At 59.4% G+C, this 22,465-nt stretch overlaps 13 protein-coding genes across 13 annotated transcripts; 7 read left to right on the forward strand and 6 right to left on the reverse strand.

Moving 5' to 3' along the window:
* Nucleotides 1–235: 235 nt before the first annotated feature.
* On the reverse strand, nucleotides 236–1,496 carry SPRG_13314 (hypothetical protein; the record flags this gene model as incomplete). The annotated part of the gene is made up of 5 exons (XM_012353154.1): nucleotides 236–384; nucleotides 437–538; nucleotides 592–961; nucleotides 1,017–1,115; nucleotides 1,194–1,496. The coding sequence occupies 5 exons, from the start codon at nucleotides 1,494–1,496 to the stop codon at nucleotides 236–238; spliced, it is 1,023 nt and encodes a 340-aa protein (XP_012208544.1).
* Nucleotides 1,497–3,412: 1,916 nt separating this feature from the next.
* SPRG_13315 (hypothetical protein) lies at nucleotides 3,413–4,205 on the reverse strand (the record flags this gene model as incomplete). Its single annotated transcript, XM_012353155.1, has 2 exons — nucleotides 3,413–3,886; nucleotides 3,927–4,205. 2 exons carry the CDS (start codon nucleotides 4,203–4,205, stop codon nucleotides 3,413–3,415), a joined length of 753 nt encoding a protein of 250 aa, XP_012208545.1.
* A 342-nt stretch (nucleotides 4,206–4,547) lies between these two features.
* On the forward strand, nucleotides 4,548–5,332 carry SPRG_13316 (hypothetical protein). Its single transcript, XM_012353156.1, has one exon. It carries the CDS (start codon nucleotides 4,553–4,555, stop codon nucleotides 5,240–5,242), a length of 690 nt encoding a protein of 229 aa, XP_012208546.1. The 5' UTR covers nucleotides 4,548–4,552; the 3' UTR covers nucleotides 5,243–5,332.
* A 555-nt stretch (nucleotides 5,333–5,887) lies between these two features.
* SPRG_13317 (hypothetical protein) lies at nucleotides 5,888–6,986 on the forward strand (the record flags this gene model as incomplete). The annotated part of the gene is made up of 3 exons (XM_012353157.1): nucleotides 5,888–6,386; nucleotides 6,435–6,709; nucleotides 6,744–6,986. The coding sequence occupies 3 exons, from the start codon at nucleotides 5,888–5,890 to the stop codon at nucleotides 6,984–6,986; spliced, it is 1,017 nt and encodes a 338-aa protein (XP_012208547.1).
* A 246-nt stretch (nucleotides 6,987–7,232) lies between these two features.
* SPRG_13318 (hypothetical protein) lies at nucleotides 7,233–8,391 on the forward strand (the record flags this gene model as incomplete). The annotated part of the gene is made up of 5 exons (XM_012353158.1): nucleotides 7,233–7,502; nucleotides 7,554–7,660; nucleotides 7,710–7,971; nucleotides 8,023–8,133; nucleotides 8,182–8,391. Exons 1-5 carry the CDS (start codon nucleotides 7,254–7,256, stop codon nucleotides 8,389–8,391), a joined length of 939 nt encoding a protein of 312 aa, XP_012208548.1. The 5' UTR covers nucleotides 7,233–7,253.
* A 46-nt stretch (nucleotides 8,392–8,437) lies between these two features.
* Nucleotides 8,438–9,550, reverse strand: SPRG_13319 (ATP synthase subunit). Its single transcript, XM_012353159.1, has 5 exons — nucleotides 9,257–9,550; nucleotides 9,096–9,205; nucleotides 8,896–9,052; nucleotides 8,588–8,838; nucleotides 8,438–8,543 (listed from the first exon to the last, which is right to left on the reverse strand). Exons 1-5 carry the CDS (start codon nucleotides 9,347–9,349, stop codon nucleotides 8,474–8,476), a joined length of 681 nt encoding a protein of 226 aa, XP_012208549.1. The 5' UTR covers nucleotides 9,350–9,550; the 3' UTR covers nucleotides 8,438–8,473.
* A 610-nt stretch (nucleotides 9,551–10,160) lies between these two features.
* Nucleotides 10,161–12,021, forward strand: SPRG_13320 (hypothetical protein). Its single transcript, XM_012353160.1, has 3 exons — nucleotides 10,161–10,261; nucleotides 10,316–10,996; nucleotides 11,043–12,021. The coding sequence occupies exons 1-3, from the start codon at nucleotides 10,202–10,204 to the stop codon at nucleotides 11,949–11,951; spliced, it is 1,650 nt and encodes a 549-aa protein (XP_012208550.1). The 5' UTR covers nucleotides 10,161–10,201; the 3' UTR covers nucleotides 11,952–12,021.
* Nucleotides 11,933–12,417, reverse strand: SPRG_13321 (hypothetical protein). Its single transcript, XM_012353161.1, has one exon. It carries the CDS (start codon nucleotides 12,400–12,402, stop codon nucleotides 12,010–12,012), a length of 393 nt encoding a protein of 130 aa, XP_012208551.1. The 5' UTR covers nucleotides 12,403–12,417; the 3' UTR covers nucleotides 11,933–12,009.
* Nucleotides 12,418–12,699: 282 nt separating this feature from the next.
* Nucleotides 12,700–13,520, forward strand: SPRG_13322 (hypothetical protein). The gene has a single exon (XM_012353162.1). It carries the CDS (start codon nucleotides 12,743–12,745, stop codon nucleotides 13,457–13,459), a length of 717 nt encoding a protein of 238 aa, XP_012208552.1. The 5' UTR covers nucleotides 12,700–12,742; the 3' UTR covers nucleotides 13,460–13,520.
* Nucleotides 13,521–13,706: 186 nt separating this feature from the next.
* On the reverse strand, nucleotides 13,707–16,811 carry SPRG_13323 (hypothetical protein; the record flags this gene model as incomplete). Its single annotated transcript, XM_012353163.1, has 2 exons — nucleotides 13,707–13,973; nucleotides 14,007–16,811. 2 exons carry the CDS (start codon nucleotides 16,809–16,811, stop codon nucleotides 13,707–13,709), a joined length of 3,072 nt encoding a protein of 1,023 aa, XP_012208553.1.
* A 273-nt stretch (nucleotides 16,812–17,084) lies between these two features.
* SPRG_13324 (hypothetical protein) lies at nucleotides 17,085–18,581 on the forward strand (the record flags this gene model as incomplete). Its single annotated transcript, XM_012353164.1, has 4 exons — nucleotides 17,085–17,355; nucleotides 17,414–17,663; nucleotides 17,710–18,004; nucleotides 18,064–18,581. Exons 1-4 carry the CDS (start codon nucleotides 17,102–17,104, stop codon nucleotides 18,579–18,581), a joined length of 1,317 nt encoding a protein of 438 aa, XP_012208554.1. The 5' UTR covers nucleotides 17,085–17,101.
* Nucleotides 18,582–19,336: 755 nt separating this feature from the next.
* On the forward strand, nucleotides 19,337–19,856 carry SPRG_13325 (hypothetical protein). Its single transcript, XM_012353165.1, has one exon. It carries the CDS (start codon nucleotides 19,350–19,352, stop codon nucleotides 19,833–19,835), a length of 486 nt encoding a protein of 161 aa, XP_012208555.1. The 5' UTR covers nucleotides 19,337–19,349; the 3' UTR covers nucleotides 19,836–19,856.
* A 99-nt stretch (nucleotides 19,857–19,955) lies between these two features.
* Nucleotides 19,956–22,218, reverse strand: SPRG_13326 (hypothetical protein; the record flags this gene model as incomplete). The annotated part of the gene is made up of 8 exons (XM_012353166.1): nucleotides 19,956–20,135; nucleotides 20,189–20,485; nucleotides 21,397–21,591; nucleotides 21,638–21,736; nucleotides 21,781–21,876; nucleotides 21,923–22,018; nucleotides 22,065–22,163; nucleotides 22,204–22,218. 8 exons carry the CDS (start codon nucleotides 22,216–22,218, stop codon nucleotides 19,956–19,958), a joined length of 1,077 nt encoding a protein of 358 aa, XP_012208556.1.
* Between the last annotated feature and the right edge of the window lie 247 nt (nucleotides 22,219–22,465).

A 22,465-nucleotide genomic window follows, 5' to 3' on the forward strand; every position in this document is an offset into this window, starting at 1 on the left:
GGCCAGAAAAGTTGTCGTCCTGAGTCTATTGGTCGCGTGATCATCTTGCGTGATTCTTGTCGTTCGCCTACCAGTCCTTGAGCTTCAACTCTGTCGCTCGGACGTTGTGCACATCCTTACATGGCTCCACGGTACTCGCGAGCTACCAACATTGGCGATTACAGCCGCACCTAACGCGCTTGTCGATGATAAACTCACGTCATCTTGTTAACGTTATCGTGCTCAAGTGGCGTGTTTACGCAGCCTTGGCAAAGAGTACATACTCGTGCTTGGAGAGGTCGCCTTCGGCCTGCTTCCACGTCGTAAGGACTTCCGTTGTCGAGTTGCGCTTCCATTGAATCACACGCGCACTACGAGGCAGCTTCGGGTCCCCGTACGCCGCACCTAGAGCACCAGTTTCAGTTGGAATGCTTTCGACGAGCAATGCAAGCAGTACCGTAGCCAACGCCGCCGCCGTAGCAGAGCTGGACACCCCGACGGGCAACGCAGTAGTCGTTGTAGTGGTCGTGGCCCACAAACGTGGCCTTGACATCGCGCACTACAACGCCGCTTCATGAGACAAAAAACCAAGTCGCATCGAACGGTGCGTACTCGCGACAATCGTGTCGAGCAAACCCGACTGCGGACCGCTGGTGACCTTCTCGCCTTGGTGGCCGTACGTGATCTTGTCATTGGGGCTGAGGATGTACTCTGGGATCGGAATGTGATAAAACATGATTGCCGTCGCATTCTCGGACGCGTGCGAGGCTGCGAGCGTCCGCATGTGGTCGTTTTGACCCTTGGACACGGCGCCTTTGGTCCCCGTGTCGAGAAAGTACATGCGAAACACCGCGTTGGCATTGGCGCCAGTGACTTGAAGGTCGTAGTTGCCGGCGCCACCGATGCCGTCGGGGCCGCTTTGGGTGTAGGCGAACGGTCGCGACGTAATATAGTCGATCATTTGCTTGCGCGAGAAGGTTTTCTAGCGCGATATACACATGAGAATTGTGTCCAACATCACCAATCGAACGACGTACGCCTTCGTCGTGGTTGCCAAAGACCATGGCCCACGGCAGCTGGCGCTGAATCGCGTTGTTGGAATACATGTCGATGGCCTTTTTGACCTCGGTTGCGGTCTACAAAAGCATTGTCGGTTACGAGACACATATGATGGAGGGGTAGGGTCTTGCATGTTTGATGCCGGTGTTTTCGACTTGGTCGCCCGTAAAGACAATCAGGTTGGGCTGCACGTGGTCCACGAGCCGGCCGATGAGGTCCGTCATGTTGTACTCGCCGCACGGCTTGTGGGGCGGGCCGTTGCACGCGTACTTGGGGTTGCCCGTGTAGTGCATGTCGGGAATCTGCAGCACGGTGAAGCTCAGCTCGGGCTGCCCCGCGCTGTCCTTGCCGACGACCGCGTCAAGAGAATAATCGCGAGCTGTTGGCTCGACGTCTTGGGCAAGCGACGCGACGGCGAGGAGCGCCGTCGTAACACAAGGCAACCAGCACGCGGGCATATTGGGTGGGTGGTAGACGAGGAAAATGGAAAAGTGATCTCGAAGCTATCTATGCAGAATCGAGCTGGCCCGCGCTGCGCAAGATTCAAAGCGACAAGGCATCGATAGGAACCAGATTGCGGTGAATCTCGCAGAGGGGTCATGCGTCGCTTCAGATTCCGCCAACTCAGACTCAGACCGACGGTTTCGTACTGCGTGCATACAAACTCATCCATATTTCCACTACGTGCAGCATTTTCAAATCTTGATGGCAGCTGCGTAGTCCACCAGTAGCAAGGCTTTAGACCTTGGCGGATTCCTTGGTCATGAATCTTTGGATAGGCCTCAAGCTGAGCCTTAACGGCTCGAGAGGCCACCAACACATCTGGTGCGTGCGTACTAGTACACCAGAGCTCAACAAAAGACTTTAAACCACTCGCCTGCTCGCTACGATGCGTAGAGTTGCAACGTGGCCTTGGAATGTAATGACCAAGAGTTACGTTACTTTGTCATAACTTTCGTGCGACGGCTACTCTGAATCTCCAAGAGGTTTGGGTCATTTCATGTTTTCTGATTTTTCCCACGAAACATGATAAAGACCGACGTAATGCATTCATTGAAAGCATTAAAGACAATTACGTACATCGACTAGACGTCAGTGGCACTTTTTGAAAAGATGCCTCGTCGGTACACGAGGTACTCGTGCTTGGTGTCGTCGCCATCTTCTTGCTTCCACGTTAAAATTACTTCGTCGGTCGAGTTGCGCTCCCACTGAATCGCTGCTTGAGTCTCCTACGCCGCCCTATCATGTACACCATGAGGACGTATATCACCTCCTTCGACGATGCACCGTAGCCGACACCGCCGCCGTACCACAGCTGGACGCCCCGCTGGAGCACGCCGTAGTCGTTGTAGTGGTCGTGGCCCTCAACCGTGGCCTTGACAGCACGCATTGCGTGAAAACATACCCTTAGGACGAAAGACCCACTCGCGACAAGCATGTCGAGGAGATCGCACCGAAGTCCGCTCGAGCCGGGCTGGGACCGTACTACGTCGGTGGGCTGCTTGACGCGAGGTTGAACCCGGGGATGGGAATATGGTGGAAGAGCACGGCGGGATGGTGAGGCATCGCTCGATTCATCAAGTAGCTTTTACTGCTTGTCCGAGATGACGCCGTCGCAGTCCGTGTCGCGAAAGTAATACATGCAAAAGCTAGTTCCGCTGTTGGGCGTGCCACTTCGAGTTCGCAGTTGCCGACTTTAGCTTTGGGAGTACCGACGGCATGTCATTTCCTGACGTCCCCACGACGCCGACAACACAACGCCATACTATAAAGGGTAGATAAATTGCAATTCGTCGAGATGGAGGAGATGGATGGACACCTTTGTCGTGGCTCCAAAAGACCACCATCGTCCATGGCACTCGCTTGGGCATTGGCAGAATCGCAAGCCCTTACTTTTTGACTTGTCGAATGATGCATCCATGCATCCTTTCGACAGACTGGAAGATAGGACACCTGAAAGACGCGCCGGACGGTCGATGCTGCGGATGAGCGTTCGGGACTCGAATTCTCAGACGTAAATAAAGGGCGAGTGGCTGCTACACATCGAAAGACAGAGTACGTCGCTTCACTGTTGTCGACTTGATCGCTTGAAAAGACGACGAGGTTGGACTGCACGTGGTCGAGAAGCTCGTTGATACAAGCCGTCATGTTGTACTTGGCACGCGGCTCGTGCGGCAGTACCGGGTGCAGTCTCCGTGTCGGGCATATGCAGCACGGTGCAGCTGCCTGGGTGGTGTCAGCCACAATGACTCGATCGCTTGAGACGGCAAAGGACCGCAACACACACAAACTCGTGACGTTGATATGTACCAGAGAGTTATATAAGATTAGTAGAAGATCGCATGCCAAGAGCTCCAACGGCAGTCTACTACGACTACTCGTCGTCGCTGCTCTCATCATCGTCGCTGTTGTCGCCCAAGAGACTCATGAGCTTCATGGCCATGTCGGCGGCACGCGCTCGGCGCTCGTCGTCCGTGAGGCGCTGCAAGTTGACGTCTTCGCGGATGCTGAGCACCTCCTGCAAAAGCGCTTCAAAACCTTCGTCCTGCTCGAGCAGCGACGGCGTCGAGGCGGGCGTCGGGTGCGGCGTCGTGGGCGCCTTTGGTGCTGCTGCAGGGGCCGACTCGGCCGTCGGGTGGCGCACGCCGTCGCGCATCTCCATCGACGTCCACATGTTGCACTGGAGCGCTTCGACGAGACGATCGATGCCAGAGGTTTCGCTTCCTGCAGCCGCGCTCGACGCCCCGCGACTTACAGCGATGTGCTCAAAGCCATGCTCCAAGCAGCAGTCGTTCATGTTCTCGAGCACCATGTCGGGCGATGCGCGGTTGGCGACCGCGACCAGCACCTCGAGGCCATGCTCTCGCGTACGCAATGGCCTCCATGACCGACTGCGCATGGCTCCACGAGGCCTTCTGCGTCGCGTCCCACACAAGCAGCAGGCCTTCGTACGGCGAAAGGTCCTCCGGTACGTCGTGCGCCGCTTCGGGCACGTGGAACGCGATCGGCGCCGAGTAGTACTTGGTCACGAGCGTGTGCGCAAGCACGGCGTGGTCATCGGCCTTGGCCCACTCGGCAGCATCCTGCGCTCCGCCTGCGGCGACGACGGCCTCGACGATATGCTTCTTGCCCACTTGGGCGCTGCCAAGCACGAGGACGCGGCTCATGCTGGTCGAAATCTGGAAGGTGCTGGCAGGGCGATGCCTCCAAGACTTTATATATTCACGCATTTTTCACATGTTTAATTTCACCGTGTTTGATTGGTGGTAAATACATGCGGTCGGCTATTGCAGCCACCAGAATATCGATCCGCGCAGAAGGGGTTGAGCTGTTGAGCAACTGATCCTAGGTGCGGTGCTTGTGGCTGGCGGAATATGCTTTCAAAACGCACCGCCCATGCGTACTGCCAAGGTACCAGTATGTGACACCACCATAAAAAAACCTTCCAAATTGAATATACCACCGACGCCACGCGACCCGATCCGGATATGCAGCTCCATATCCGGACTCTGCGATGCGATCGGCCGTGTCCTGGACAGGCGGGAAGGACTGCGCGATGGCGCTGTACGAGGCCAAGGCTGGCGGCCACGACATTGCGCTTCTCGTGACCTTCGCGCCAGAGAACCCGAGCTTCCGCGCCCACCCGATCCCGCTCATGGAGGCGCAGGCGGCGGCCATCGGGCTGCCCCATATCTTCCTCACGATCCGCCCACCCGACTACGATGGCAGCTACGAGGCCGCGCTGCGACGCCTGCAGAACGACCATGGCATCGAGTGTCTCGTCACGGGCGACATTGACTTCATTGGCACCAGCACCAGCAACTATATGAACGATCGGTGCGCGGCCGTGGGCATGGCGATCCTCGCGCCGCTCTGGCAGCGGCCGCGGGAAGCGCTCATGCACCTCGTTCTTGAGCGCGACTTTCACGTCGTGTTCTCGTGCGTCAAGGAAGCGTCGTTCCGAGATGCTGCCGCGTGGCTCGGGCGACGCATCACGCGCGAAGCACTGCGAGATCTGTGCGCCCTGCACGCGTCCGACGGCGTCGACGTCTGCGGCGAGAACGGCGAGTACCACACCATGGTGCTGCACGCACCCTACTTTTCTAGCCGCGTGTCGCTGCCCAGTACGTGTTTGATCGAGTCGAAAGATGGTCTCAGCTGTCTGCGCCTCGAGGCTGCGCCGACGCTACAGAAACTCGTTTAAGGTTCGTCGTGGAACCTGAGGCTGTAGCCCACGTACAGTGTGTCGCATCTTGCGCGTTGACGTGATGAAAGAGAGTTCGTTCGATTGGGGTAGCTGCGTCTGGTCGCGATGGTTGTTGTCTCCTTGCATGCACCCAAAATCCGTGTCGTTGTCGTGGGTTCGAACCTCGTCCAAGTTATACAATCTGGCAGCACGTTGCAGACGCCGCGACAGACATCTCCTTCGGCAAGGCGCTTCTTATGCTCATCGTCCTTGAACGGTTCGACCCCTCGGGCCAATCCATCCTGGGAAGAGGCCAGCCCCTGGGCTGATTCCGCCGGGCCAATCTGTCTAAAATCACGCCACATATACGTGGCATGGTGTCCGCAAGGGTCTACTTACATACTTGTACCAGTAGAGCCCTTGCAATCCTAAAGTACTTGGGTGACCGCCTACAACAATCCACTGCAGTGGTAGGTGGAGAGGTGGTCGTGCCACTGCCACCGTTCTAGATAAGTACGGCGGTGTGTATTGCGAGGTCCACCCCTGCAGTTGATCGACGCTGCACGTGACGGCCGGTTGTCACCACGATCTACGACAGCGATACCAACGACAACAGTACCACCTCCAGCATTTAGACCGATAGCCCACGACACCATTTGCGTCATGACGACCGTGCTCTCAAGTCGCGACTTGGTCGGGCTCATCACATCCTTCCAAGATGGTCTTCCACAGCCTCTCTTGGCCACGCATGTGCATCTGCGCCAAATCAACCAGCTCGTTCGCATCGGCGCCATTTGGCTTGGATGCCGTGCTGCGTGCTTGCGAGCCGCGCCACCGCTCGATGTCTGGGCTTTACAACAGCTCCATCGCCGTCGCCCCACAGCGGTCTCCATGAATGTGATGGACTATGTGGCGGCCACTGGTCAATTCCGCGCGCTGCTCTTCCTTCACGTTAGCGGGAGTACCTGCTCGGTCTGGGCCATGAATGCGGCGGCCGAGCACGGGCACATTGCGATCGTCCGCTTCCTCCACGACCACCGACGTGAGGGTTGCACGGTGTACGCAATGGATGCTGCGGCCAAGCACGGCCACCTTGACGTTCTCGAGTTTCTGCATTACCACCGACACGAAGGCTGCACGTCACTGGCCCTGAACGCAGGACGTCGTCGACTTTCTCCACACGCACCGACAGGAAGGTGGCACGTCGCAGGCCATGGACGGCTTGGCATTGTGCAGCTGCTGCACGCGAAGCGGCCTGAAGGGTGTTCAGACCGGGCGATCGAGGACGCAGCCATGCACGGCCATCTCGACGTCGTCCGCTTCCTCGATCGCCACCGGCGCGAAGGCAGTCGGTCGCGCGCGCTCCGGAACGCCGCGGCGAACGGCCATCGCGCCATCGTGGCCTACTTGCTGCCGCTCGTAGACGCCGTGCCGCCTGATGCGATGGACTTTGCAGCGCGCAATGGGGAGATCGAGACGCTCCGCGTGTGTGCATGCGGCCAACGCGCCGTGCACGAAGCGGGCGCTGACGTGGGCGGCGATGGCGGGCCATGTTCACGTTGTCGCGTTCCTGCGGCAAAACCGGAGTGAAGGCGACGCGAACGAAGCGCTTGTGATGGCGTTGCGCATGGGCATGAACCGAGTCGCCGTCATGCTCCAGAGGGCGTCCGTGGCGACGAGCCCGGTCGTCGATGCCGATATTGACTACCTCGGGTTCAGCATGAGCAAAAAGCGCGCACCGTCCTGTCTCCAGACGTTTTAACACGGTCATTCCTTCTTGTGCACAGATTGTCTTTTGTCCGGTGGACGACATCTGGCAGTCTCTGGAAACAGAAAGTGGCAGCAATACCGCTCGCCCGACCTCCACCGTGACGCCTCTTTCCCTTGACACCGAGCTGCCTTCCTCCTAGGTACTGCTAGTACGCAGGTCGGTTGATGGCAGCGGTAACAGGGGTAGGGCTGCACGTGGCTTCCCGGGCCTTCGTTGGGTCGCGTCGTATGCGGATCTCGGGCGTCCGCATCCGGACTCATGCTGCAGGTGCGCAAGGTCGCGCGACGCTGCTTCTCCATGTACGTGCCCGCGCACGAGGCGCCGGACGACGACGCCATGAGCAAGCTGCAAGAGATGCTGTACCATGCATCCAAGGTCGTCGTGCTCACAGGCGCGGGCATCTCGACCGAGAGCGGGATCCCCGACTACCGCTCCAAAGGCGTCGGGCTCTACGCCCGCTCCAACCACAAGCCGATCGAGCACCGCGACTTTATGAACCACGAAGCCGTACGCTTGTATCTCTCGTCCTATCTTCGTAAGGCGCTCACATGGCACCAGGTGCGGCAGCGCTACTGGGCGCGCAACTACATGGCCCGCCACCAGTGGCAAGGCGCGCAGCCCAATGCCAACCACGTCGTCCTCGCGCAGTGGCAGCACGACTCGCGGTACGGCCTAATCCTCTTCCTTCTCGTCTCATGGTCGGGCGGTGCGCAGGGGCGACGTTCGCCTCGTGACGCAGAACGTCGACCGGCTGCATCAAAAGGCCGGCGCACGCGACGTCATTGAGCTCCATGGCTCCATGGACGAAGTGTGCTGCATGAACCCGGCGTGCGACGCGCCCGCGATGGCCCGCGAGGACTTCCAGGTCGTCCTTGACGCTCTCAACCCAGGTTTTGTCGAGAAGGTGCAGGCCGACAACGAGACGCTGGCGAATGCCATGCAAGTGCGACCTGACGCCGACATGTACCTCTCGACCGTACGACGACTCTGCAAGATAGCTGCAGGACTCGACGCTTTCTTCTACTAGGAGATGGAGCGGCTCTTCCACGTCGCCCACTGCCCATTATGTCGCGTCGGGTTTTACAAGCCCAACGTCGTCTTCTTTGGCGATTCCGTCGCGCCGGCCACCGTGCAGCAGGTCATCCTCATGCAGTACACCTTCAAAGACGGCCGACGCTTGCAGTAGATCTACCATGACGTCGACACGGCGGACGCGATGCTCGTGCTTGGGTCCTCGCTGCATGTGTTTTCCGGGTACCGCTTCCTCCTCCGCGCCAAAGACGCCCATGTGCCGATTGGGATTGTCAACATTGGCCCGACGCGCGGCGACGGCCTCGCCACCGTCAAGGTCAACGCCAAGTGCAGCAGCGTCCTGAGCGAGCTGCACTTGGTCTAGTTCTAGATAGCAAGCGCGTTGACATGGAAAAAAACACGCAAGAAGACACAGGCTGCGTCTTAAGACATGATCGTCGAGGGGTCTACTTGATCTCGGGGAAGAGCATCTTGCGGATCGTCGGCTTCTCGTCGTAGTTGACCGTCATCAAGCGCCTAAACATGTCCATCATCTCTTTGCTTCGATTGTCGAAACGTACGTGTCGAGCGTGTTGTCGCACACGATCTTGCCGTTCTTGGCGACGAGCGTGACGCCGCCAGCGCTGTGCGAGGGCGGCATGAGCTTTTCGTCTTTGCAGACCGTGAGCTTGGTGTGCATGTCGACGCCAGCTTCCTGCTTCATGATGGCAGCATAGTTGGCCGCGATCTCCGGGACCAACGACTCGATCATGTGCACGTCCTTGCTGCGGACCGCGAGCATGACCTCGGTTTCGTGGAGCTTGATCAAGCCCTACGGAGCATAGGACGATGATATAATGACGACGAGACAGTGGTGGTGTGTGTGTACCTGGACCGAGAGGTCGCGGAGCAGCGTGCGGTACGCGCCTTCGTGCTGGGCGACCTCGCCGCAGCGCGCCTTGCCCTCGGTGATGAGCGACTGCAGGAGCTCTTCGCGGGCAATCATCTTCTTGCGGCGCGACGCGCCAATCTCGGCCGAGCGGGCGCTACGCGTGCGTGTCAATCGCTATTTACAACCACGGCGTGTACATGCGCTTGTTGATCTCGCGCTCCCTTTCCTTGCGCGCATACTCTTCCTGGATCTTGACCTTGGCGTTGTGCACGAGCATTTGCTTTTCGAGGTTGAAATCATGCTCCGTCTACCAAGGTCATTTCGCCGCTGTGGCCATGCGATGGCCGACGCGAGGTACCTTGATGCGGATCTCGTTGGCCTTCTCTTGCGCTTCCTGCAAGATGAAGTTCACCATCTGCTTGATTTGGCGGTCCGCATCGCTCGAGTTCATCGTCGTCGTCTTCGCGCGGCAAGCCGGATCCTTGGAAAATGACTAAGACAAGAGGCTGGGAACCCGCCCCATACGAAAACGCCATCGATCGCTTCGCCATAGAAAGCCCAAGTCAACAAGCCACTTCAAACGCCTTCGTCCGGATACGTATCCGTACAATCACCGCCACGCCGCCGCCTTGTCCGACGACGCATGCATCCGCTGCCACGCCCTCGACGCCTGCATGTCCGCTGCGAGGTAGACGGCGTCCGGTCATGGCCGTCGGCGGCGACGACGCGTCTTCGGCGCCGCGCGATGCGGAGGGAACCACGATGCACAACAAGTTGCGTGTTTCTAAACTGAGCATATAGGTGGTGGCCACACCATCGTGTTGTGAGCAATGCACGCCTTTTATCGGATATGTATACAAAAAGCAAGGTATTTATTTGAAAATGTAAAATGATGTGGAAAGGAGCAGTTTCTTGCCAGAGACCCCACCACATGTCGCATTGCTGGCAAGGACGTGCTGTGAACGCCCAGCGTAGATGCGAGCAAAGGCCAGGCCGTGGGCGTACGAATTGGGTTCAATTAGCCGCTGTTGCCATTGCGCCGAGTGTGTCCAAAGTCTTTGGAGCACGTTTCCAGCAAAGATATGGTCGGTGTTAGATTTTACACTTGGTGGTTGTATGCCGTGCCTTTTTATTTAATCGCATACAAAGAGCAAGAAAGAGTGGTTATAAAAAGGTAGGTTCTAGAAATCCATGCGATGTATACAAAAAGCAAGACGATTTATATTGTTCGAAAAGATCGAACCTCTTTGAATTCGATATCAGCTTTCACGGTCGTCATTTTCACCACAGAAAGCAGCGGATCATGAGCAGCATGGACGACGATATCGACAAGCTCCTCGAGCAAGGCCTCCAGACCGCCAAGGTACGGCCATGAGCATGCATGTTGAGACGTGAGGTTGAAGCTCTGTATGTGTAGCCTGCCGATGCGTCGCGGTCCTCGCGCTCCAGCCGCGAGCGCCACTCGTCGCGCCGGGACCGTCGCTCGCGCTCGCGCTCGCGTGAACGTCGGTCGTCGCGCCGGGACCGTGATCGGTCGCGCGACCGCCACAGCAGCCGTCGCTCTCGCCGGTCGCCGTCGCGTTCGCGGTCGCGGGACAGCCGTCGCCGGTCGCGCCGGTCGAGCTCGCGCTCCAAATCCAAGTCCAAGGAGGAGGCGCCGGTGGAGCCACCGCGGGCCCGGAGTACGTCGGCCGAGCGCCTCGAGCGCGCCAAGCAGCGCGAGCTCATGGAGCTGACGCGAGACCACCGTACGATCTTTGTGGGCCAGCTCACGCAGAAGGTCCGGGAGCGCGACCTGGAAAAGTTCTTTAGCTCGCTCGGGAAGCTCGAGCACGTCTTGCTCATCCGCGACAAGTTTACGAACAAGTCCAAGGGGTTTGCATATGTCGAGTTCTCCAACCTAGAAGACATCCCGAAGGTGCTCACGATGAACGGCCAAGTCCCATCGTTCCAGTCGTTCCCGATCATGATCAAGGCGAGCGAGGCCGAGAAGAACTTTGCTGCAAAGAAGGACGCTGTCTTCTCGTCGGGCCCCACGACCAAGGCGAGTGCGAGTGGCTACTCGGGCGGCGCATCGGCCTACACGGGCGGCGGCACGGTACGCGATTTCCTGCTCTATACTTCGACCTCTCATATGCATGTAGGGTCTGTCGCTTGCGGCAGCATCTCGCGTCTACTGCGGTAACCTCCACAACAACATCACGGAAGAAGACTTGAAAGCGGTCTTTAGCGCTTTTGGCGACGTGGTGAATGTCATTATCAACCGCGATGACATGGGGCGCTCCAAGGGCTTTAGCTTTATCCAGTTTTCTTCGCCCGAGGAAGCCAACCTCGCGCTCACCAAGGCCAACGGCCTCGAACTCGCGGGCAACTTTATCAAGGTCGGGCCCGTCAAAGAAGGCGAAGGCGTCGGCGGTGGTAGCAGCGGCGGCCACCACCACTCGTACCAGAGCCACCGCGACGCGCCGCCGTCGGCCTTTAACAACAAGAACTATGGTGGCAACAACTGGAAGCTCGAGGACGAAGAAGGCACGGGCGGCATGGCGCTCAACTCGGTCTCGCGCTCGCAGCTCATGGCCAAGCTCGCCGGTGGTGCCGGTCTCATGCCGCCGCCCGCGTCGGCGAGTGCGATGCCGTCGTACCAGCTGCCGGTTGCGCCGTCCGTTGTCAACGCCCAGAACCAGCGCGCGGCGGCGTCGGCGGCGGCCGACATTGAAGGCGTCGACTCGATGTGCTTTGTCGTGCGCAACATGTTCGAGCTCCAGAAGGAGAAGCGGTCGGGCAACCCCGAGTGGCACACGGAGATCCAGCAAGACGTCGAGGACGAGTGCGCCCGCTACGGCAAGGTGCTGCACAGCTACGTCGAGAAGACGAAAGAAGGCGGCCTCGTGTACATTTGCTTTGCGACCGTCTCGGCGTCGCGCGAGGCGGCGCACTGCCTCCACGGCCGCTGGTTCAACTGCCGGCAGATTAGTGTTAGATTCATGCCGCCGCAAGAGTACGCGGGCATGTTCCCGGAAGCGCGCGCGATGATTGCGGCCCACAAGCAGTAGCTGCTGCCTTTGCACGAGACCACGAATAATACGAAACATAAAAAAGAGACGATGATGCTTAGACCTCGACCGCATCGTTGCCGAGGGTGCTCACGGCGATCGCGAGCAAGTCGGCAATCTGGTCTTCGTCGAGCCGGCTCGCACAGTCTTCGACGATGAGGTGGATGTCGACAAGCTCGGACGGACAGTGGTTAAGGAACTGCAGCTTCTCGGCGTGTGTGAGCTCGAAGCGGCCAATCTTGGTGAGGAAGCCCGAGATCTTCTCCTCGCTGAGATGCTTGGCGCACGACTGGAGGAGGCACTTGAGCACCTTCGAGTCGACCCAGTTGCGCTCGGCGTAGAGCGTGGCCTGCGGGCCCTTGCGCTCCATGCGGTTCTTCTTGCGCTCCTCGAGGAGCGTCATGACCTCGTAGTTGGTCAGCGGCCCTTCCGAGACCGCGAGCACCTTCATCTTCCTGTTGTACTGTGGCCAATGGCATCGCGCGACTACACTATTTGATGCGATTAATCATACTATTTGATGAAACGTATCATACTATACTCTACCTTATGCACACTATTCGAAAGTGAATGGAAATAGTATCGTACTACAAGATCGCACTGTTGTACACCGGGTCGCCGGGGCATGGCTTGTACACCGGGGTCTTGGTCGCGATCTTGGCCGGTAATTGCAGGCGGCATACAAACATCCAGTGTTTTTGTGCCCCGGCACCACCAAACCTCTGTAAGTCGATATATGCGAAGTCGAAGCCAGCGTTTGGGGTCATAAAGCAACGACCGAGACGACGAAGATGACGCTGCCGGTAGTTGAGACGACGGATGGCCCGATGCGCCTGCCGATGGAGGCCGCCACCATGGAGCGACGCCCGCAGTGGGAGCCGTATGACTTCAACGGCGGTACCGTGCTCGCGGTTGCGGGCAAGGACTTTGTCGTCGTCGCCGGCGACACGCGCCTCAGCACGGGCTACTCGATCCTGTCGCGCGACGAGAGCAAGGTGCACACGGTCGCCAACAACGTGCTTCTGGCGAGCCCCGGCAGCTTCAACGACGTGGTGCAATTGCGTGGCGTCTTGAGCATCCGCGCGCAAATGTATCAGCACGAGAACGACGTGTCGCCGTCGGTCGAGTCGATGGCGCAGCTCCTCTCGAACACGCTCTACTCGCGCCGCTTCTTCCCGTACTACTCGTTCTGCTTGCTTTGCGGCATTGACAAGAGCGGCAAGGGCGTCGTGTACGAGTACGACGCGGTCGGGTCGTACAAGGGCACGACGCGCGGCGCGCAGGGCAGCGGCGGCCATCTCATGATCCCGCTCCTCGACAACCTCGTGACGCACGACTCGCGGGCGGACCCGCTCCGCGAATACACGATTGAAGAAACCAAGGACATCATCAAGGATGCGTTCATCACAGCCGGCGAGCGCGACATCTACACAGGCGACAAGGTCGAGCTCTTTGTCATTACGGCCCAAGGCACGACCCGCGAAGAGTTCCTCTTGAAGCAGGATTAAGCCATGCGTAGCTAACGGCGTACTAATGCCATGTACTCTGCGACGCTGGTGCAACGACTTCATACTGCCTGCTCGTCTGCCCAAGGAGCACCGCATGCATGTAGCAATCCATCGTGTCGCTCGCGATGGCTTCGGAGATGCGCCACTTCCGGTGGCCTCGGATACGCAGATCACAAGAATACATCAGCGACAATCATGACCTAGCCACTGGTTCAAGCCTAGCAGGGTTGCATTAAGAATGATTATATTAAGGATGGTGGACGAGCGGGCCCGCCTTTGTGAGCGCAAGGAGTCCGGGCAAGCTGATCGAGATCGGCCCTAACGCCAAGACAACGTCGCGAATGCGCTGGCCTGTCGGCGGCACATCTTCGTCGTCCAAGATCACTGCGCCTGTCGTCTTGGCCATGGTGTGCATGTGGTGGGCGCAGAGGCAATGCAGGTGTCGAAGCACGTGCGCTAGCAAGTCCCGATGGAGGAGCATCGGCTCCTTCGACTCGGGTATGTACTGGGCGTCCTGACCAGCGATGGCCTCAAGGATCCCCCGCACCCGGGCATCGGCGCTGCCATGCTCCAAAACGTTCATGCAATCGCGGATCGCATGGGCGTCGTCGTCGCCTGCGACGACCGAGAGGCCCGGCAGCAGAAACCAGTCGACGACGACGACGTGGACGGGCGCAATGCTGTCGGCAAGGACTCGGATCTCGACGGGCAGCGAGTGAAGGTTCTGACGCACGCAGTGCAAGAAGGCCTCGGTAAAGGTCGTCGTCACCACGCCGTTGGCGTGCGCCAGAACCCGGTTGAACCAGTCGCGGCCCATGAATTTACAAAAGAAGCGCGCGTGGAGTGCCACGTCATCGGCCGTATCCGGATCGTTCCGGAGATGGGCAAGAAAGGCGGGCAGTGCTTGCTGCAAGCTCAGCACGACGACGAGCGTCTCGAGGCAGAGCGACTGCTCGGGCCCGTAGCGGCACGCGCGCCAGAGGAGCGTCGGTCCCTCCAAGCTCGGCTCGAGCATGATGCGCACGAGCTGGTCCAAGATGCCGGTAAACTCGTCTTGGGTCGCGACTTGGTACGTCGCTTGGCACTTCTTGCGCGCTGCCTGCTGCGTTTTGCTCAAGCGGCGGCAAACGCACGTCGTAAGTGCCATGAGGCTTAGCGTGCCGAGCACAGCCCCGTTGCCAAACGACTCGGTGCACAGCGGAAGGAAGCCAAAGAGGTTCGAGCACACGGTCGTCGGCAACGTCGTCTCTCCGTTGGTGAAGTGCACGACAAGGGTGCGCGCGACCAGCATCTCGAGCGATGTCAACGCTTGCAGCTCAAAACGCACCGAGGCACTATGCGGCGAATGACGCCAGTTGGTCAGCGATACATTCGAGAGCGCGCGCCGCACTTGGTCGAGTGACCCGCGAAACACGAGGCGCGTCGGGCTCTGGCGCTCCCCGTGCAGCTCGTAGACGACGCCATCACTGTCGCGATCGCGGGCCAAGCAAAGCGCCGTCAGGTTGGGTGTGAACGGGCAGTACATCCGCGCAGTCGGCGACGAAAGGCCATCCGCGTGGGAGCGGAGCGCACCGCCATTCGAAGCGCTACTGAGCGTCGCGCGGTAGCTCGTCGTAGCCTCCGCGTTGGACAACAGATGCATCGAAAAGTATGCGTCGCCGTGGTATCGCGCATTGGATGCAATGGCGTAGGGCGGGCTCACGAGGACGATGGTGGGTGCTGTCTTTGGCGTTGGTGCTGGCGCCGGCGCTGCGTCAACAAAAAACTCGAGCACCGTGGATGTGCTAAACGGCTGCTGCGCCAGCTCATACGTCACGGTAGCGAACGGGTCGCGGCGTTGAGAGACCATGTACTTGTTGTGGAGCGGCATATTGGCATTGGAGAGCCCGGGCGGTGGGACAAAGGCCACACACGGATCCACGACGACGTCGCCGGCGCTCAAGTTCTTTCGAGGCTCGCCGCACGACTGGAGCGTGCCTCGCACGGGTGTGGCCGTGAGTCGGATCGCGGCGGCGGGGTCGTTCCACATGGCTTCGGTCAAACGCAGCAAAGTACTCGTGTCTTGCGCCGTGTGCAGTGTGCGGTTTCTGCCAAGGCCGAGGTGCGGCAGAGAGAGGTCGGAGCGTGCGAGCAAGGTCTCGGCGTCCATCGGGACGGCGGCCATGGCAAAGAAGAAGACATCCATATGCGCCGATGCGTTTGGGGGTGGGTACCGCGCATGCGTCGGGTGTTTCGCCCAGTCGATGCGTGACGTGGTGTTGGCGATCGCAGCCAGCGTCGCTTTCTTTTGTTTGAAAAGCGCGCTCGTTGGACCTAATGCATCCATGGCCGTCGACACGAGGCGCGTCAGCTGCGGCAGTCCATACTTGGTGCCGTTGTTGCCAAATGCAATGCCGTCATGGTCCACATCGACGACCTTCTTGCCGTTGATCGAAAAGAAGACGCCGCCCGACGACGGCAAGAGCAGCTCCAGTCGGTCCTGGCCCTTCTGCAGCAGCGAGAGCACGGTCGGCGGGAGGGTCGGTGGCGGCGTGGACCCTTGGAACTGCCGCGTGGCGCGCGAAGGCGGACGCGCTCGGGGCTCGCGAGCGTTGTTGCCAACGTAGAGCGTGTATGCCCCTGTCACCGACGTCAAGTCCGCGGGCGCTGTCGAGCCGCCCATCGAATTGTGGGACGAGCACGTGTGCATTCCCGTCGCGTCGACGAACGAGATGAAGAAACGCGTGGTCCATGACGCACCGCCGTCAGGTACGATCGAGGCGAAGAGGTGCACGAACGGCGGCGGCGCGTCACGCGTGCCGACGGGTATTTGGCACGCGCCGTCGGCTTCGGTCATCGAGTAAAAGCTCTCTTCGTAGCAGACCATCGTCGTGCCTCCTGGTGTCGCTTGGAGCGAGTAGAAGATGAGGACGAGGAGCTGGCGGTCGCTGACTTCGAGTCGAATGCCAGGGTTGGTGCAGTCGTCAAAAGACGATGCGAGCGCAAAGAGGTTGACGTTGACGTTGGCCGGCACTGGCTTGTAGACGCGCGCCACGAGCTCGAACGTCATGCCCTTTCCGATTGCCATGGGGTAGATGGTCGACGCCTTGGCGGGCGACTGCGACACGAGCTGCGCGTCCTGCGGCGACGACATACTGCGCAAGTACACGCCGTGGCGTGGCGACAGCGCTGTCGCCGCCGTTGGTGCCAAGTCGCCAAACGGGCAGTCCGCCAGCAGCGACGTGAACGGTGCGGATGCGTTGAAGAGATAGACGCAGAGGAGGCTGTCGTTGGCGCGCGCCTCGAGGTACGCTGCGAGCGGCGCGTCGCCGAGGACCACCGGCGCCAGCGCCAAGAGCGTCCACCAGCGCATGCCTGGCTTTTCTTGGTGTGAAAAAGCAAAGGTGTGAAACGGCATCACACTCGAGGTTTGTATACCCATACAAACTTGGATATATGCGAAATCTGGCGCTCTTCGCTCTGGGCACAGAAACTAGCTGGTAGAGGCGAGCAAGCGCACTGTAGCTATGTCGAAAGTGCAGCATCGGTAGGCTACACTGACGCTGGAGCAGTAGTGTGACGGAGCAGCGTCTTGTCTAAGATAACGGATATTATGGGCGGGGCAGATATTTTTGAAACGCTCCAAGTGCACTTTCGCGCGGAATGGCCGTGGTCGCGAGCGATGCGCCGATGCTCGTGCTCTTTATCGTGGGGTGGTACCTCCCGCCGGTGCTCTGGATCTACTACCGCCGCGCCCGCCACATCTGCCTCAAGTACCGGCTTCCGCGCCGCACCGCCGTGCCCATGCTGCTCTTCACGGTCTATGCGATCGTGATGCCAGCAACAAGCGTCTTTGGGAAGGACTGGCCGAGCTTTGGGAGCTACGTCCTGACCTTTATCGTGATTCCGATGGCACTGTACTACCGCCGCATGATCCTACAACCAAGAGTTGCTCATCCTCGGTCGTCGTCCTAGGGTCTTCTTTATCATTACCGAGACCATGATCGTTGTGCTCTTCCAGATCACCGAGCTGCTCATGCTGCCCCAATCCAGCACGCCGCGCAAAGTCCGGCGACTCATTTTATACCGATGGCTGCTGCACCCGCCGATTCAGATCTTCCTCGCCGCACTCGTCCTCGTCGGGCTCGTCACGCCCTTCTTGCGTGTCGATGCCAAGACGCTCTTCCTGCCCGACGCGGTCGGGACGGTCTCGCCGCAGTACCAGGTGCGCTTCCTCAACCTTTTCAAAAATGGGACATCATGAGGACTAGGAGTTGACATTGATCCTCATTGTCGAAGTCGTCTGCCTCCTCCTGCTTGTGCTGATCCTCTCGTGGTACATCAGCCACGTCGTCGACAACTTTGGGCTCCGTCGCTCGTACCAGCAGACCTTCCACGGTATCATCCTCGTCCTTGTCCTCATCGTGCTCGCGCGCGTCGCCGCAGACGGTGTACGGGACGACACGCTCCGGAGCTTGAGGCTCCCGAGCTTCTTCTCGGTCGTTGGGGCGCATACGATGCTCTACTTTCATGTCTTCTTGCCCGTGCGCGCGATGCGAGCGTCACGTACGCATCCTCGATTCCCCGAGAAGGACTCGAACGATGTTGTGTCAACCTCTTCCTAGGCGACGCCACGCTGCGCCGCGTGCAGCGGTCGCCGTCGCGGATCCATCCGCACAGCATGCTCGAGAAGAAGGCGATTTTGGAAAAGTTCTTGATGGACGATGACCGGTTCCGGAACGTTTTGACGTTTGCGCGCATGGAGTATACGACCGAGCCGCTTCTGGCGCTGCAAGCGATCACTGCCTTTGAAGCCGGCGAGCCATCCCTCAGTGCCGCGTCGCGCCTCGTGGCGCAGTGCCTCTCGCCCCGCTGCGAGCTCGAGACGGACGTCGGAAAGCGCTTAAGTCTTGCGTACCACGACAAGCTCGACGAGCTACGCAACGCCGACGCACCGCGGACGCCGCCTCAGTTCTTCCACGCGTTTCGCCAAGAGCTATTGGTGTGGATTCTGCACGAACTCGTGCCCGCGTTTACAGAGCACCCGCTCGGCGTCGAGTACGTGGCGTTCATGCGGCTCGAAAAGTCCATGGACCGGCTCAACGTCGTCTTGGCGTGCGTCGAAGACTTGGACACGAGCTAGAAAAAACACTGTAGGACGATTTACGCCCACGCATTCGATCGGACTGGCCGCTTTTGTCTGCGCTTAGGCCTCAAAACCGACCCCTCGGTGAATATTTCGTTCAGGAAGCATACACCATATATGCTGGCGAAGGCCCTTTCAACCATGTAGCCGGCTAGAACACCCTTAATATAGTGCGACGGAAGATGCCACCGGCGACGACGAATCGAGCCAATTTACAACTACATTACGGTAGGAACCCCCTGACGAGCGTACGGTTTGAAAGAAGTAGAGAATTGCTGGTGACAAGGGAACTGGTTGAAATTCCCCTGTGGCGTTCGCACCAACTTGGTACATTGATACAATGCAGTGCCACCGAACGATTTGTCATTACCGCGATGGGTACGACCTTTCTTCTCTTCTGATGTCACACTGATACCCGCCGACATTGCGTATGGTATATACCGGTGCATGGACTTGGGCCATACCGCTGGTAGAACGATCAGCGTCGTCTTGTTGGAGTGTAGGACTAGTACTGGATACGGCAATTCCGTTGGCATCGTTGTCACCGGCGTATCCGGATACGGATACGCCGTGGGCGGGAAGCACATTTTGTCCAATCAGCGCGCGTTTTTCGTATTCTTTTACAGTATTCTTTTGGTTTCAGCGTCCCTTTCTTTTCTATTGTATTGACCTTGTATGTATTTTAAATCATGGTTGTGTGAAAAGAAATACGCCGGGTGCAAATTATTGGATCCGGGCCCGCGACCGGTCATTTCCGGACTGACAATGGCCGACTCGATTGCGGCGCAGCGCCTCCGGCAGGAGCGCAAGAACTGGCGCCGGGACCACCCCGCGGGCTTCTGGGCGCGGCCGGTCGCGGCCGACGATGGCAGCCTCAACATCATGGTGTGGCAGGCTGGCATTCCCGGCAAGGTGGGCACCATCTGGGAAGGCGGGACCTACAAGATGTCGCTGACGTTCTCGGAAGACTACCCGAGCAAGCCGCCGCTGTGCAAGTTTGTGCCACCGCTTTACCACCCGAACGTGTACCCGAGCGGAACGGTGTGCCTGAGCATCCTCAACGAGGACAAGGACTGGAAGCCCAGCGTCACGATCAAGCAGATCCTCAAGGGCGTGCAGGACCTGCTCGACTCGCCCAACATGGCCGACCCGGCGCAGCGCGAGCCCTTCCAGGACCTCAAGAACGACCCGGAAGAGTACAAGCGCAAGGTCAAGCTGATAGCGCTCAAGAACCGTGACAACACGAATTAAGACAACATTTTTACACCACGAGCGCTTCTCGTGCATGGTAGACGCGACTGCAACCGGCGCGCCCGACTACTCTACTACGACGACGACGACTACTAGCATGCATCGGCGACGACGACGACTCTATACGCCGTGCTTGATTAGAAGCGCGCCGACCTCATGGTGGTGGCACTGCTCCGCGACCGTCAGCGGCGTCATCCCGCCCTTCATCGCTTGGTGCGCGTTCGCACCGGCCTGTAGCAGCAGTCGCACGACGTCCAGATGACCGCTCGCGGCCGCGACAAACAGCGCGGAGCTCCCGTCCTGTGCATACTATTGCATGAGCCACTCTCTTCGTCCTGCTAAGACGGCAGTACCTTCATCGTGTGGTCGATGCTGGCGCCATGCGCGAGCAAGACCTCGACGCACTTGGCATGGCCTTTCGCAGCCGCGACAATGAGCGGCGTTGCACGGTCGTCCGTGGCCTGCTGCACACTGGCGCCGGCGTCCACGAGCTGGCTCACCACGTCGGCGTGGCCATGCGACGCCGCGGCCAGAAGCGCGAACGACTGCGCGTCCGAGAGGAGGTTGACGTTGGCACCGGCCTTGATGAGCGATCGCACCACGTGGCCATGGCCCTTGGCCGCTGCGAGCATGAGGGGCGTCGTGCCATCCTAGCCATGCCGCGCCATGATGCACGCATGCCGAAGGAGGAGGAAGCTCTACCAGCGTCTCGGCGTCAACGTCTGTGAGCGGCAAGAAGGTCTCGACGAGCGCGCCGTGGCCGTTCTGCGCGGCAATGTGCAGCAGCGTCGCACCGTTCTACGCATGTTCCCATCGTACGTTTGTATCAAGGTTTCAAGCTCGTACGCGCATGCGGGCGGCCGTCGACGGGTATCTCGGCAACAATGTCGTGACGAGACCGACGTGGCCGTGCTCCGTCGCCACCATGAGGGCCGTCGCACCCGTCTACTTGGCATGAGGATGCGTGGCGATGCATGCTCTCGGTAGCACCTTGGTGGCGGCGAGCAAGTCGACGTCGGCGGCCAGCAGCAAGTCCACAATCGCGGTCTGGCCGCACGCAGCCGCCACGATGAGCGCCGATGTCCCGTCCTACAATGCGCCGCTTCAAGCGTCTGGACAAGAGACACAGGCATGTTACCTCCATCGTGTGGTGCATGGCCTTGGGCGAAAACGTCGAGAGCTGCTTGAAGACGGCGACATGGCCGTGCTGGGCAGCCAAGCGCAGCGCGCTCGTGACGGCGTCCAGCGACTAGCCCGGTTGTTTAACAGAGATGCAAGAGGTGCGAAGAATACCCAAGCGCCTTGGGCCAAGAGCACGTCGACCACCGCATGGTGTCCGTATTGCGCTGCAAGGGCAAGGGCTGTTGCGCCATCCTACGCTCGCCGTTGCCATCTATCGATGGAGCGACGATAGCTCTACCTGGCGCGTCTTTTTGAGGTCGGCCTTGATAAGCAACAGCTCGACAATCGCCAGCTCGCCCTTGGCACTCGCCAGAAGCAGCGGCGTCGTGCCATCCTATACATGACGTCAAGATGCGAGATGACGACGAGGGTGGTGTACCGAGAGCGGAATGTCGACATCATTCACTGCTTCAAGGAGCGCACGGACAACGTCCAAGTGCCCGTGCTGCGTGGCGAGGAGCAGTGCCGTGGCACCGCCGTCCATCGCGACCGTCGGGCTTGCATGCGGCAAGAGCAGCTGGACCATACCAACGTGCCCGTTCTGCGCGGCCACAACGATCGGGGTCGCGCCATTCTATGCAAGCATGAGGCGTTGGTGGTGCATGAGGATGAGAGCGTACGTGCATGGCTTTGGTCGCATCGGCCTTCTTCTCCAAGAGAAGCCGAGCAATCGCGAGAGATCCGACCTGCGCGGCCATGAAAAGGGGCGTGACGCCGTCCTAGTAGCAGACGTCAGCACCGCGGCCTGAGATGCATAAACTACGTTGGCGGCAATGTTGACATCGGCGCACTCGACGAGCAGTTGGACAACGTTGAGATGACCATACTGGCACGCAATCAGAAGCGGCGTTGCACCTTCCTACGCATCGATCACATGCTGTCTTCAACCCGCGGAACACGCATACCCGCGTCTGCGCGTTGACGTCCGACTGTGCGAGAAGCTCGCGCACGAGCTCAATGTGGCCTTTGCTGGCGGCAATGTACAATGGCGTCCGGCCCACCTACGCGACCATTTATCCTCGCAAAAGGTCGAGATCGTCGCATTACATCGTCCTTGGCGTCGATGCAACCGCACTTGGCCAGAAGCGCCGTGAGCTCATCCAGAGACCCTTCCTTGGCCGCTTGCAGCAGCGCGTCGCGGGAGTCCTACGCCGCATGAGACGCTGCGAGGATGGCAAGGACGTACTTCGTAAATCGCCATCGGGTTGCAGGTTGAAAAGTGGGTCCAAAGTTCGCCCAAACGGTCACGACGACCTGTGATTGGTTAAAATTACGCGACATGGGCCAATCATGGACATCTGCCGGGCCGTTGAAGAGCCGATTCTAACACGATTGTTATAACGTCGCATGGGCCGTGAGCAATTCCCATCATCATCTGGAACGAGGTTGAAGAAGCTTCGTGGGCACTTGGTGGCGGTGGTGGCCGCAGCTTCGACTGCTGTCATCGC

This window comes from Saprolegnia parasitica (assembly GCF_000151545.1).
Source record: "Saprolegnia parasitica CBS 223.65 unplaced genomic scaffold supercont2.116, whole genome shotgun sequence".
NCBI lineage: Eukaryota > Oomycota > Saprolegniomycetes > Saprolegniales > Saprolegniaceae > Saprolegnia > Saprolegnia parasitica.